At 48.8% G+C, this 15,503-nt stretch overlaps 1 protein-coding gene across 1 annotated transcript; it reads right to left on the bottom strand.

Annotated features, from left to right (window-relative positions):
- Positions 1 to 2,467: 2,467 nt before the first annotated feature.
- Positions 2,468 to 13,149, bottom strand: CPLX3 (complexin 3). The gene is made up of 3 exons (XM_077829106.1): positions 12,989 to 13,149; positions 11,147 to 11,234; positions 2,468 to 2,692 (listed from the first exon to the last, which is right to left on the bottom strand). The coding sequence occupies exons 1-3, from the start codon at positions 13,147 to 13,149 to the stop codon at positions 2,468 to 2,470; spliced, it is 474 nt and encodes a 157-aa protein (XP_077685232.1).
- Between the last annotated feature and the right edge of the window lie 2,354 nt (positions 13,150 to 15,503).

Here is a 15,503-nt window from a genome sequence, read left to right as displayed (position 1 = left end):
TGCAGGAGCAGTCAGTCGTTTGGTCCGTGCTCCAGAAATGTCCTGTGTGGCTGCGCTTTCCAATTATCACCCCACCTCTCATGGGGAGGCAGTTTTGATGTTATCCCAAGAGGCTGCAGATTTCCTCCATCACGGCGAATCCGACCTCTGGGCTGCTTGTGACCTGTGGGGGCGTCCTTGATGGGTGCTGTCTCCCTGGTGCTGTCTCTGATGAATCTTTCAGAGGGCTCAGAAACCCTGAATACAATTGGCCACCAGGCTGCATTGGATGGGGAGAGGGGATGTGCAGATATTTTTTGTACTGTTCCAGTGTTTGCTGCAGATGATCAGGACCTGCTGTGGTTGGAGCTAAAGCTTCACTTCATACTCCTGAGCCTCACCGCTAGGTCGGCCTACATTTTAAGTGTGACTGGGCCTCATGCTAGATCATGGGTTCTTGACTTTGTGACCAGTCGGCCCTTCCCATGTTGCTAAATGGGAGAAGGGGCCCAGCTAAACCCTAGCTAGATGGGAGGATGGTCCCACACCATAAAGAGAACCACTGGCCTTGGTCTGCACTTAAAAATTATATATCAGCACAGCTTTGTTGGGCGGTGGTATGAGAAAAACACACCCCTGACTGACCTACCTCTGCTGACAAAACCCCCAGTGCAGATGCAACTATGCCAATGGAAGAGCACTTCTGGTGACACAGCTAATGTTTGGGGAGGTGGTATTCCTGCACCGCTTTAGGCAGCGTCTTCCCTCGGGGGGCTATGCCGGCACAGGCTCTGTAGTGTAGACATAGCCTAAATGATCATAATGGTCCCAAATGGCCTTAAAATCCAAGAAATAGCCCTGTGCCTCAATTTCCCTATCTGTAAAACAGGGATAATAATACTTCCACCTCTCCCAGGGGTGCTAAGGCTCACATCTGTAAAGTACTTTGATGGAAGGTGCTCTGGAAGTGAAAAGTATTTCTTACCATCGTCATTATGAGATGTGGCAGAGTTGCCTGGAGATTTAAGCATTACCCACCTGGACAGGTTATCCTTTCCCAGACATTCTTTCACCTGGAGAAGGCATCTTTTAGAAATCTTGGCAAAGGTTGGAAAAAGGCGAAGCACTTCAGACATACACACACCCCACAGACAGATCTGAGTCCACTGAGTTAAATGAGGCTGGGAATGAGTGGCAGGGAATGGACCACTTGATGCTTACCTGTTCTGTTCATTCCCTCTGGGGCACCTGGCATTGGCCACTGTCAGCAGACAGGATAGTGGGCTGGATGGACCTTTGGTCTGACCCAATATGGCCGTTCTTATGTTCTTAATGCTTTTTAAAAGGGATCACAGTCTACGGTAGTTCGCTGAGTCCATCCTTGGCTACTGCACAAAGAACACTGACTGTACAGGGGGGAAAAAATGGCCCATGCTGGACCACCCATCTTTTTAGCATGGCGATACTGGTGAGACAGAAATGCATAGAGATCTCCTGGTATTTATTCCATCAGCTATATCAATACCATAGAATAAGGAGGGTATATAAGGGGTAGAAAGTCAGACAAAAACTTGGCATGGTTACATCACAATGTATAGATAGATTTTCCTCTCATTACACAGAGTAGGCCCCATATTGTAGAAGTGACACGGCATTTGAACGCATTTCCAATAAGTGACATTTCTTACAAGGAAGGGCGATTGTGGTCTAAGCTGACTGAGCCCCAACTGGTCTGGGCTCTATTCCTGACCCTGCCACTGACTTGGGCAAATAGCCTAACTGCTCTGTGCCTCAGTTTCCCCTTCTCTAAAATGGGACCGATATAGCTGTCCCCTCCTTTGCCAAATGCTTTGAGATCAATGCATGAAAGGTGCCATCAAGGCAAAGTAGTTGTATTATTTCTTGGCCTTAGTTACGTGGATGTGGGAAATTTCCCTGTCATGGCTTGTCTGGAAAGCAAAGGGAACACTGGGCATCGCCTCCAGGAGGTTTGCTCCAAATCTCCTTCACCAAGATGGGAGTGAAGGCAGAGCAGCAATGCCAGTCTGCTCCTCTAAAGAGGTTCTTTGCTCCCATTCACAGGCATGGTTCAGCAACCCGCATCACAACCCTCCTGCCCTTCTGCACTGAAAGATTCAAATGGACAGAGGAACGCGGTCCCCCACGTGAGCAGTGGCACAGGCAGGTTTAGATCCGACCTCCAGAGGGGTGCTTGAGGGAGGACAGTGCTGCCTCCCGACTCTGGCCTCGCACTGGAAACCACACTTCCAAGAGGAACAGGACACGTAAGTCTGTTTGGGGGAATCTAGGGGGAGCATGGGTTCAGAAAAGGTATCCAACTCACACAGGTAAGGGTGACAAACTCAGTGGGGTTCCCACTGGTTAATTTTCATACACCATCGTTTCCCCCAGACCATCCATTGCTTCCCTCCTCCCCCCAACATTATATGGTTAAGAATGGGGTGTTATGTCGAGGGAACCAGCTGCGTCACATAACAGAACACTTTTCAGCTGAGTGCTTCAGGTCCTCTAGCGTGGCCTGGGCTTTATCCTTCAGGGAATCAAGGTCCAGGTTCTGGATGTTGGTCAGCTGTCCGATAACAGAGTCCTTTTCCTCTTCCTCCTCGTTGTCTTGCTCTATCATCTTGGCCAACTCCTTTGGGAGCTCCACGTCCCCTCCTGCCAGCTGGATCTGACTATCATCTGTTTCATTCTACAGGGTCACATCAATCAAAGAGAAGAACATGAGTGAGTAGTTCAGAATCAGGCTCTGGGACAGAGATAAGGAAGGAGAGAACAAGTAGGAAGTGGACGAGATTAGAAGCCCCAGTTCAGCACTGAACTTAATCACTTGCTCAGCATTAAGACTAACACGGCTGCTACTCTGCAAACTGAAATCAAAGAGAGTGGAACATATGCCTCAATGTTTTGCTGAGTAATGCTGGAATTCAGCATATGCTTAACTTTACTCAGGTGCTTAAGTCACCTGCTGAATCAGGACCAGCTTGGGAGCATCAGTACACTGACGAACCACAGGATGACTTTGAAAGAGTTGGCACAACAGCTGGAGAGGGTCAGTAGCTACTGCAGAAAAGATTCACGGAAGAAAATAGTCGATGTATTTGAACAAAAATATCAATGCGAATGAGAGCTGGGTGAACGAGGCAGAGAGACTCGTGAATTAATACGTGTTCCTTCACTTTGAACATCTTTCCCCCTCTTGTGTGTTTACAGAAACAAACCCCTGAGCAATCCACTTACCTGTCACTAATGGTGGTAGAAAATGATTTTTCCCCTGTGTATAAGACGTGCTTGTCTGTTTATCCACTAGGGACACTGAAACAATATCAAGGGACTGAACTGACCTTTCAAAACTAAATCAACCTGGGGCAATTTAGAATATTCACAATCAAGTCAGAGAATTTTTAAAAAGCACTTTTTTGTTGAATGCACTTAAAGAAACCCTAACCCTAAGCTCTTCAGTTAGTCCATGAACAAAGAAGGAGGCTGAATTTTCGTAGATTAAATTGTTCCCAGTGAATCATTCATACAGCTCTAAGCAGACGTACCAAAATGGGAATTAGCCTAAGAAAGAGCAGGTGAAATGGAGGGGCGAGGCAATGCCGGTTGAAGGAAGATATTGTTACTCTACTGTCAATGAAATCAATGGGAATTAGGTGCCTAAATACCTTTGAGGATCTAGGCTCAAGTGGCTGACTTCAGTGGAGTTCCTCCTGATTTGCTATTTATATTGAGGAAGCAGCCAAATCCCTGGTGAAACAGATCAGTGAGAGTAGCCGCACAATGGGGCTTTGCAGACAGAAAGTGATTTTGAGCAGGAGAAGGTGAGTTGACAGTACAGCAGAATGGCTCACATGACAGATTGCCAGAAAAAAAGATGTACACGTTGGCCTATTACTAATTGCCACTCAAAGGGACTGCTGTCTTCTGGCCAGCCGGACAGGTGGCTGCATAGTGCAGTGGTATTGCTTGCTGCTAGGCATTAGCAGGTGAGCATCAGCACAGAGTTCCCGGTGCAGAGCTGTAGGGAAGGCGTGAGACTGTTGCACTGTGGTTTTTAAGAGGCTGCAGAGCTGGTATTGTATCTAATCCACCAGCCAGATATAAAAAGGGGTCTGATTAATGAGTTAGAGGAACCCATCAGCTAGAAAAATGTCTCACATTAGGTGCATATCTGGTGGTCATCACCGAGGCAGATGGAGATGCTGGTAGTGTTGCAGTTTTTCTATATCACGTAATGGTTAAATGTCATCAGGGAGCCAATCTGAAGAAAACCATAAAAATCACAAAAAGGGTCATAATTTCAAGATGCAGTGTCTAATTTTGACCAAAATTGGCAGAAACCTTCTAAATACAATTGATAGCACAATTATATACTCAGAACAGTACTGGTTTGGAAAATTTGGGAAATATTTATCCCCAGCTGATATATTTGATGCATTTTCTTGTCCTTTTAGGCCTTTGGGTAAAGCAAAAGTCTGTAGTCACACAACAGTATGAGCTTGTTTCTACCATGTAATACCTCAAAATGTTTGTCATTATTTGTAGCATGGACTGATATTGAGATGTTTTTCAGTCTGCTATTTTATATTTTATGACTATGGGCTAGTGTCTGATGATCCACCAAATGAAATTAACGGGCAGCAGGTTTAAAACAAATAAAAGGAAGTTCTTCTTCGCTCAGCGCACAGTCAACCTGTGGAACTCCTTGCCTGAGGAGGTTTTGAAGGCTAGGACTATAACGGGGTTTAAAAGAGAACTGGATAAATTCATGGAGGTTAAGTCCATTAATGGCTATTCACCAGGATGGGTAAGGAATGGTGTCCCTAGCCTCTGTTTGTCAGAGGGTGGAGATGGATGGCAGGAGAAAGATCACTTGATCATTACCTGTTAGGTTCACTCCCTCTGGTGTACCTGGCATTGGCCACTGTTGGTAGACAGGATGCTGGGCTGGATGGACCTTTGGTCTGACCCAGTATGGCCATTCTTATGTTATTCCTGCATTGGCAACTGATGTTAATGCAGCATATACCATGATGATGAAACATTTTGAGGAGATGCTCCACTCTCTGAGCCAAGACTGGGCCTATGTCGTGTATGATGAAGCAATCTACTGCAAAGCACAGATTATTAAATGGAGGAATCAAAAGGAATTTAACCATGACCACATTGATGTGGGAGGCATGAATCGTGCAATGAATTTTGTGGGTGATATAGGCAGTGTGATGCAGGAAAGTGGGTTTGAAGACATCCTTGTGGAAGCCAGCAACTATGGTGGTTTTACCATCAGCCATACTCTAAGAGGGAGAGCAAATAACTGTGGTGTTGGAATCCACAAACTTATAAATGAGGCAATGAATTGCTTGGAATGGATGGCCCTTGGCCATTCCATGAACAATGGTGTGAAGATGGGGAGAGATACATCTTGGAGAAAATTCAAACCCTCGTTGAAGCATTTGAAGCTGTGGGGAAGGCACACAGAGAAGACAGAGTAGAAGCACAGAATGCTGTGGCAGACTTCATGAACAGAACCCAATCAGCTCATGGACATTTATGTTACCCAAGGAACAATCTGTTCAGATACATTTCTGTTCTGGGAGAACTATGTAATGGATTTTTCCCAGCTACTGATGGATTACAGAGCAGCAAAGAGAGATGATAACAAGGCTAGGGAACTTGAGACATTTGCAGTGAGATCACGTGAATTATGCTAGGTGGAGATGTGTAACTGTAGCAGAAGCCAGATTTCTGGAGGAGGAGAAGCCAGCTATATATCATGCCCTAGCTGATAGCCAAGGAGCAGTCTACCGGACTGCCAGACCTTTCAGTGGCATATGGCATGACATGGCCGTCGAGCAATCTCTCAGCAAGGACTGTGGGAAGCATCAGCATCTTTGACAAAAGATAAGGCTCTGACCAAGTATTACCTGACTTCACATTTGAGGCAGTTGTAACAGCTATGACAAAACAAATGTGTGGAATGCAGCCTTCAGCAACAGAGCTCCACCAAGAAGCTACCACACAGCGCATGGCGGCAGATGAAACTGCTGTCCCAGATATTAGAAAAGTTGTGACTGAATGACCGTTCCTTTTAGCCCTGAATTTGGAATGAGCCCAGATGACAGACAGCCATATGTGAACATTGTAACCTCTCCTGGGGCCCCACCTGAAACTGCAGAAACGTTGTGCATGAGGAGAGAGAATGGCCCACAAGAAAGGAAGCAGTTTGTAACCAGTAGGCTGCAAAGGGGTGAGATAGATCTCTTTGATCCCATAGAAAGGTCTAATCTCAAATCACTGGTAATCTCAACAAGACAATCAAACAAAAGAAGCAGCAGACAGCACAAGGGACCACTACTGATTGTCAGATATCCCTCAAGCTGACAGTTGTTGCCTAGCGCAGAGATGTTGGTAGCCAGTGTATGATGAAGTGTGAGCTGGCACCTGTTCCACTTTCCCTCTTCAACTTGGATAGAACTCTAAAGACCCCAAAGAGCAGCACACTGTCTTGGCTGGAGAAAAATCGATCCATGATCGAGTTACCAGCCACCTGTGAGCCAACATTAGCTATTACTGACATCATGAGGATTCTGCCGATGGTGTGCACCAACCCTGCCAAATCAAAGACTTTTGGGGAGCTGTCTGATGAGCTACTGACTGGGGAGGGAGGTGTCCTAGCTGTGGGTTCAAGAGTGATTCACATGTTTTCTGTGACCCAATACATATTTAATAAAAGGGGGAAGTTGAGGTGGCAGACCCCTGTTTGCATCCTTTCTCCTCAAACACAGAAGAGAATGGAACCAGGGCCTTCAACAGCCCAGCTGAGTACCCTAACTGCTGGTCTAGAGAGGGCTTCTCATGCCAGGCTCCTCTTTTGATATTTAATTAAAGTGGACCAGCTTCAACAGGAAAGATTGAAGGAGCTCATGACTTGTTTTTCCTCAGGCAGCTGGAGGAGTTGAACGAGGGTCTTCAGCATCTCACCCGAGTACCCTAACCACTACAGAGGGCTACTCTTGCTTATTTTTGCCCAATTGATATTTAATTAAAGCCCAGGGGAGCTCGCTGTTCAAATTGCTTTTCCTCATCAGGAAGCTGGAGGAATCAAACTAGGGTCTCCAACAGGCTAGGAGAGCACCCTAAGCACAGAGGGCTACTTGTGGCTGCTTTGGCATACTTAATATTTAGTTAAAGTGAAACAGCTGCAACAGGAAAACCTGTGGGAGCCCCACTTCTGAACACGTCATCACCCAGCTGTTAGGACATTCACTTGTGAGGTAGGAGAGCCCCTGTTCAAATCCTGTCTCAGCAAGCAACAGGGCTTGACCCGGAGTCTCCCGAGCCTGGGTGAGTACCCAGACCACTGGCCCACTGCATGATTCTCACACTCTCTCTGGCCCCATAGTTCATTATGGAATTAAAGTGGAACAGCTTTGACAAGAGATGAGCCCACATCAGAAGATCCCTTAGTTCAGTGATTAGGGCTCTCACTTGAGCGAGGGCAGCTCTCTAGTCAAATCCCTTCTGCACACCAGGAAGAGAATTAAATTGACCCAGGCTCCCTGTATTCAGGGTACATACCCCAACCATTGAGTTACAGTCTAAGGGTGGCTATCTCCTCTCCCCTGACCTTGTATGGCATTAGGTAGCCTATGAGTCTGGCTACCAGAGCAGGCCCCCCAGGGACGCTATGCAGGGCCCTGCTTCTTGCCCCTGGTTTGAGAATCGTGCTGGGGCTTAGGCATGAGCAAGGCATCTGGTTCCTAGCAGGAGGTACCAGAGCCTGAAACGGGGACTTAATCTCCTATGTCCCTTTTTGGAGCTGGTTTTGTGTGGTCTGTGTGCCCACGCTTAGCACCCCTGAATTCTGGGCACACACACGCTCAGCTCGCGCCCCAGCACAGCACTGCATGCCTGCTGCATCAGTGCCGCCTAAAACGCTGCTGGAGTTCTCTCCTTACAAAGCCAGGGCAGGGGAAAGGGCAGCTCTGTTCACCAAATGACCCCCCAAACTCTACCCCAGATGATATTCTGGGTCTTCATCGGCCACACCAGGTCTCAAACCAATCTGGCTCTGCCTTTGCATTTTACAGCATGTTAAAATTAAACACAAGTCATTTGCCAGGAAGGGAGTTGTATCCCAGGCGCCCCTTGACCATGACCTCAAATTTGCACCACACGCATGGTACCCAAAGCCTTCTCCTAGCATAGACATTTCCAAGCCAGTCTTACTCTGCCTGTGACCTGTAGAGTATCCGGCATTCCTTGTCTGGCTCACAACAGCACCACTTTGTAGAACCAAAGGGACAGTCGAACGGTGCTCGGATTCTTGGCTGTCGGAGTTGTGTGTTGGTCATCTCAGGGGAAGGCTAGTGAGATACATTCTGTATGAACACTGCTCATTTCCCCCTTAGCTTTGTGCAAAAGAAACATGATTCTTCCCATCCCAAGAACAAGTGGGAAATACCAGCTGTGGGGTGTCAGTAACCTAACTGCAGGCTGTCATTTATAAGCCTGCTCCCATCACCCACAGGATGAGCAGTTTTGAGGGCAAAGAGCAGAAGCACTCAGCCATGGTCACACATCAAAGATGATCTGACAGTCCAGGAGGTAGCTCCGTCTCTGCTTGTTGATGGCTTATTGAATTAGGCCCATTACTTTGAATTCATGGCGTGGACAGAGATGACCTCTCCGGAGAGGTAACGGGGACCCAAGCAGTAGCTGAATGAAGTAGCCCTTGCTCAGGATATTATGAAGATTTGAAGGTAGCTAACTGCAGTCCAGCCCATTGCTGTTTTTTCAGAGGCAGCAGCCTCTGTCTTACGGGTATCTTTGTTACAGTGTGATAAGAAGGAAGCATCTCTGCATAATGGGCACTACCCGTTGTTTGCTCAGGACAAAACAAATGAGAAACTGCCACCAACAATGGCCTCCTTCAGGCAGCACCTGACACATGCTAATGATCAGTCACACATATGGAATCATGCACCAGCTCAGTATCTTTGTGTCCCCTGTCAATAACGGATGGGTGATGGATAACAGGGGACAGCTTGTTCCTAAAATGACGGTGTTGACACCTGCTCCAGAAGCCACCCTCACCTTTGTGCAGTGTGGCTGTGAGAGGACCTGTGCAACAGGGAGATGCAAGTACAACAGGGAAGCTTTGGTGCGCTCTGGTGCATGCAGCCGTGGCAGGGCTGAGTGCAGCAACAAACAGCGTATTGAACGAATCAGACACAGATTCTAAGGGGGAGTAGAAACGCTTCAACTATCTGCAAATCATGGGGACTATTTTAGTGAGTAAATATTGCTCGAAGGGGTGCTGCATTAGCCATTTAGTGGCTCATAGTTATATGGCAGGGTTATGTAAGCATACATGGTTATACTTTGTTATGCACACGATATATCAGACAAGACTTTCTAAGCCCTTCTTCTAAGAGTCATTACTGTTATATAAGCGATTTACAGATATTGTCATTGTAGTCAGTGATAGTAAGACGATAATAATTACTTGAATATTGCGTGTAGTTCTGGTCACCCCATCTTAAAAAAGATATATTGGCATTGGAAAAGGTACAGAAAAGGGCAACAAAAATGATTAGGGGTGTGGAACAGCTTCCATATGAGGAGAGGCTGATAAGACTGGGACTTTTCAGCTTAGAAAAGAGACAACTAAGGGAGGATATGATAGATATAAAATCATGACTGGTGTGGAGAAAGTAAATAAGGAAGTGTTATTTACTCCTTCTCATAACACAAGAAAGAGGGGTCACCAAATGAAATTAATAGTAAGCAGGTTTAAAATGAACAAAAGGACATATTTCTTCACACAACGCACAGTCAACCTGAGGAACTTTTTGCCAGAGGATGTTGTGAAGACCAAGATTATAACAGGGTTCGAAAAAGAATTAGACAAATTCATGGCGGATAGGTCCATCAATGGCTATTAGCCAGGATTGGCAGGAATGGTGTCCCTAGCCTCTGTTTGCCAGAAACTGGAAATGGGTGACAGGATGGATCACTTGATAATTGCCCTGTTCTATTCATTCCTTCTGAAGCACCTGGCATTGGCCACTGTCCGAAGACAGGATACGGGGCTAGATAGATCTTTAGTCTGACCCAATATGGCCATTCTTATGTTCTTACAGTTGTACCATGAGTGTTTTAGACTTACATCTCCAGCTGAGCAGATAATCATGTTTTATAATTAAGGGGTAGGGGCTTTATTATCTGCATAGCTTCAGAAAAATAACAGACAGAAAAACATTTCTCAAATTAGTCCATTCTACAAATAATGACAATGTATTACATAGTACAAACAAGCTCATATTGTCGTGCAACTACAGATTTTTGTTTTAACCAGAGGGGTGGGGGAAGATGGAAAAATGATAAAATATACCACCTGTACTATTTTGAGTATGTGGTTGCATATCAATTGTATTTCAAAACTTTCTGCCAATTTTGGTTAAAATTAGACAATGTTTCTCTGAGTTGTGGCCCTTTCTGTGAGTTTCTGTTTTTTTCCCCCAGTTGGATGCCTGATAATGTTTAAATATAAAGTGATATAGAAAGAACTGCACCAGTTCCAGCATCTCCATCCACCCTGGTGATGAGCACCGGACATGTGCCAAGCCTGCGATAGCAAAGACATTTTTCTAGCTGATGGGTTACCCCTTAGTGCCCCAAATGAGTCTGGGCTGGTAGACAGGTAGGTAGACAAGGGAAGCAGCAGGACAATCAATTGCAGTAGAAAGGCTTGTGGATAGAGGAAGGCTGAGTGAGAGAGGATGTGACTAGAAGCACAGACTCTTGCCTTAGTGGAAGTATTACCCTCCTGGGAAACTGACTAGAGTAGAGTGGTTCCCAGGAATGCAAACACTTACTCAGCTGTAAATAGGACACAATCAGCCAGGCCCAGGGCTGATCCCTTCTCTGAGCTCATGCTTCCCCAAGAGCGTGGGGGTGGTGTGGGGCAGGAATCCTACCTCCTGTACCCCCATCCTGGTGCCTAGCTGGTAGCCAGCCCAGAGACAAGCAGTTGGAAAGAATGCTCTTGAGGAGCCATGGGCTGGAATCCAGAGTGTTCCCCCTGAATGCAGGGCTGCTGATAAGGCCGCAGGCCTGGTGCGCGCGCCTCGATCTTTACCTTGGGGAGACGGTACTTGTCTCTAAAGTGGGTCCGGAGCGTGGCTCTCTCTGCTTTGCGCTGAGTGAACTGGGCATCCCTTTCCATCCTGGAAACAACATTAGAAAACAAAGGCTGTCAGCCTGCTCCCGTTCTGCTCGCTAGGCGGGGCTGGGTGAGGAGGTGTCCAATGAAGGTCACTCATGCCCATTCCCTGAGCTCCTGCATGCACTGAATGGAAGCCCTGATCTGACGTGAACAGGTCTTAATTCGCCAGATGGGGCTTGAAGGCTGCTTTCCAACTGGCATCCAGAAGAGGCTTCCCCCACCTGAGCCTCTGTCTCCTACAGCCACACACAGGGGAATACAGCAGCAGCAGGGGAAGGAGTTTACTGCCAGTTTCTATTGCAAACGCCTGCCTGGGCATTGTACACAATCTAATCAGCACATAATACTTGAGGAAAAAAACCGGCCAGTGTTTACCGTCAAGAACAAATACATCGATGAATCTCCCAGAGTTTGCAGCTATTTTGGGCCATCTCTCAGGATCCTCCTAACTTTAGTTTATTTAATGGTCAGCCAACTGGAGGCTAGAAAGCTGGAAATGGACACAACCCTCTCTTCAGCTTGCTTATTTCTTTCTTCACCTCAATTATCTTTTCACCTGAATTTCATTGCCACAGAAATCAATCACTGCATGAGTCCAGTTTGAGCAGTGCAGCAAGCGGGCCTGGACAAATTCAGTGACCAGACTGAAGCCCTTTTGGGCAGGTGGGGGGTAAGGGAGGCGCTTTCTCCAGGCTTGTTTCTGTCAGGTTTGAAGGCTCTGAGTGTGCGGAGGAAGCCTGACTACAATCTGGCCCAGATTGCGGTGACGCCCTTGGGCATGCGATTTCACGCCCAATGCCTTCAGCACCTACAGACATCCGCCAGCCTCCGCCCAAAAAGCAGGAACCAGAGACACCAAAACCAACTTCGGGGGAGCGCCATAAAAAATAACGGTAGCGGAAGGCGGCTCGGGAGGAGAAGACAAACCCATCCCGCCGGTGCGAAAGCAGATTAAAAGATAACGGGTGCCATTAAAACTAAAATTCCCCGCCTTCTACAGCCATTTGAACCTATTTATGGCGATGTCTTCTGGCGCTTGGCGTTTCCTTTGAAAAGGCAAAGGCAAGGCGGCCATCTGCGAGCCCTGGGTGTAAACCACTCACCCAACCAAAGACCCCCCCCCCCGGGCCCCGCTTCCCAAACTGCAGGTCTACGCTGGCTCCGCCGCGAGTTTCGACCCACGGACACTCGGGGGGTTGAGGGCGCGCTGAAGTTAGCTACAGCCCCGCCGCGCGCTCGGCCACGGGGGGAGCTGGGCGTTTAGCCTAATTAGCTCGGGACAATGAGCCTAATTCAGCGGCAGCCCGCCGGTTTGCTGGGTCACAGGAGTCGCGGAGTTAGCTGAATGCCTGGTCGGGCTCGGCGCTGCTGTAGAGGCGGAGACGCTGGGGAATTTCCCGTACTTCCCCTCTCCACCACACCCCGCGTTTTCCATGCTCCCTTGCCACTTGGAGGCGATTCCTGCCCGGCATCTCCCCTGTGGGGCAGTCCCGATTTGCCGGCCAGGAGCCCCTTGATGCATTGAGCGAGAAGCACGGACGCCTCTGACATTTTTGGGAGGGGGCGGGGGGCATGAATCTGGTGGACGAGTTTACCAGGCTTTCTTTAACCTGCTCCCGAAGGGAAAGCCCCTTAGGGGAGCAGAGAAGGTGGGTGAAGGGCTCCCACGGTCCGAGGGCACCTGTCCCACGCGGGAGATGAGGTGGCCAGAAGGGTCACGCACCGCCAGCCCCCCCAGGCGCGCTCCGCACTTACTTTTCCTCCACTAGCTGCTTCTGGTATTCTTCATACTCCTCCCGCGTCATCCCCTGGGCTTCGGCCGGGGACTTCTCGCCATCCCCCTTCTCCTCGCCGCCCAGCCCCCCGGCCAGGCTCTTCAGCTGGCCGCCCACCATGGACTTCACCATGAACGCCATGGCGGGGCGGGCGCTGGGGCTCGGCTGAGCGAGAAGCAGCGGCGCGGCTGGAGCGCTCGGCGTCCGCTCGGCTCTCGGCGCCCGGGCTCAGACCAGCCGCGCTCCGCCTGCCATGGACGAGCGGCCGCGGGTCAGCACCGCAGCCGATGGACAGCTCCGAGCGCCTCCGCCTCGCGCGGCCAGCGCCCCTGCGGGGTGCGCTCGACGGGCTCAGGGGCAAGGTTCAGCACCGCAACGCGTGGACAGCTCCCGCCGCGCGGGGTCGCTTGCGGGCCGGAGCGGGGAGAGGCCTCCCCCCCTTCCGTAGGGGAACGTGACTCCAGCGGCGCTGAGCCAGTCTGAGCTCAACTCGCAGCCTCCCCAAGCTTTACTCTGCCCCCTCGCTCCCCCGCCCCGCCCCGCCCCGCCCACCACGCCCCTTTGGAAAGGAGGATTAACTTGTTTACTGGTGTGACGCCAGCAGACCACATGGCTCCAGCTCCGGGCTCCTGCTTACAACCCTCGCCCTCGCCCCGTGCAGCTAAAACATGGGGCGGAGGCGAGCGAGTGAACATCGGGGAGGCTTTTTTCACACCCTGGCGGCAGCGTGTGTGTGGCTGGGAAGGAGAGCGAATAGATGGAGATGTCTGACGGTTCGGCAGCGCATCGCTATGGGCGAACAGCGGGCGAAAGGAATCATCAACCAAAAGTCAAATCCAGCCTCATCACTGTGAGAGCGATAAAATCGCCCCCCTCCCCGCCTTTAAAGGGCGAGTGTTGGCGCTGAGGGCAGTAGCTTGCCTCACCAGAATAGTGCTAACAATGGCAGTCATGAAAGTTCCCAGTGTTTTAATGGAGGGGTTCTCAAACTTCATTGCACCGTGACCCCCTTCTGACAACAAAAATTACTACATGAGGACAGGGGGTGACCGAAGCCTGAGCCCACCTGAGCGCCACCACCCCAGGCAGGGGAGGGCTGGACAGTGGGGCTTCGGCTTCGGCCCCAGGGCCCAACAAGTCTAACGCCAGCCCAGGTGACCTCCGTTAAAATAGGTCACGACTAGTGACCCACTTTGGGGTCCTGACCCACAGTTTGAGAACTGCTGGTTTAATCTGCTAGATTAAAACCAAATAAATAAAACAGCTCTACTGAGCCTGAGCAGGGGTTTTGCTGTGGTGGCGATTACTGATGCTTGGGAGACTCGTGGGTCATCAGTGATGGCTTCCAGCTCAGCCTGCCTTGGGGATGCTTGCTAGAAAGTGAGAGGAAGCCATTTACAGAGGGAACTGCTGTGTCCGCGTGCAAGATAATGCCAGAGGTCAACCCGCCTCTTCGATTTGTTGTTTGGCAAGAAGGGGGGGAAAGAAAAAAAAAAACCTTGCAAAGATCGAGCCATCTCAACAAGCCAGCCAGCTCTTGCAGTCACTGCTGCTTCGATGGAGACAGGGCAACTTTCACAACGAATCAGTGACTGCCAAAACAATGTGGTTTCCAGACAGCAGCTTCAGCACCATAATACATTCAATCACCCAAACCACACGTTAGCCCATGGACCACAACACACAAACGTGGTACAACGGTTCCTTTACTTTAGCTACAGTCCCAACATCAAATGGGGAAAAAAATGTAACTGACATAAACAGTGGAGCCTTGCCCCAAATCTATCAAGTTCAGAATAACATATGCTTCGGTCAGTTCACTGACGGACACAGCCCAAGTTATTTGCAGGAATAAATATGTTTTTTTCCCCCGACGGTGGGTTTTTCCTGATTTAGACTTTCCCTTAAAAAAAAAATCATTCCTTGATGGCCCCCATCTGCCTTCTTGCTGCAGTGAGAAACAAGGAAAGCCCTTTCAAATGCATTCAGCGAATAGAGAGAGAGCTCAGAGCTACAGTTAAAGAAACCTTCCTTAAAACAGGTTTTAGAGTAACAGCCGTGTCCTCACTGTATTTTCCACTACATGCATCTGCTGAAGTGGGCTGTAGCGCATGAAAGCTTATGCTCTAATAAATTTGTTAGTCTCTAAGGTGCCACAAGTCCTCCTCTTCCTTCAAACATCATTCCAAGGGTACAGGGAGGAAAAAACTCAGCTACAGTCAACAGGAGTCTTTCCACTGACTTCAGTGAGTTTTGGATCAGGCCTATATAAGAGAGCAATGCTTTAACTAAATGTAAAAGAAGTACTGGAAATCGCATAAGGCTTCATTAAAGTGCTCGCTTAAATCAGGAGGCATAAGGGGGAAGCTCTTTGGTTTCACTCTATAATTCTTTCCTCCCCTTTCGAGTTCATGAATAATAATCTTATTCTGACCCCTCTATTGAATCTTTTACCTACTACAAGATCACAGACTTGGGGTGGGGGTGGGGGGGGT

Source organism: Eretmochelys imbricata, chromosome 10 (genome assembly GCF_965152235.1).
Source record: "Eretmochelys imbricata isolate rEreImb1 chromosome 10, rEreImb1.hap1, whole genome shotgun sequence".
Taxonomy (NCBI): Eukaryota; Metazoa; Chordata; order Testudines; family Cheloniidae; genus Eretmochelys; species Eretmochelys imbricata.
The sequence above is the reverse complement of the archived record's forward strand: the minus strand, read 5'-3'. Positions and strand labels throughout refer to the sequence as shown.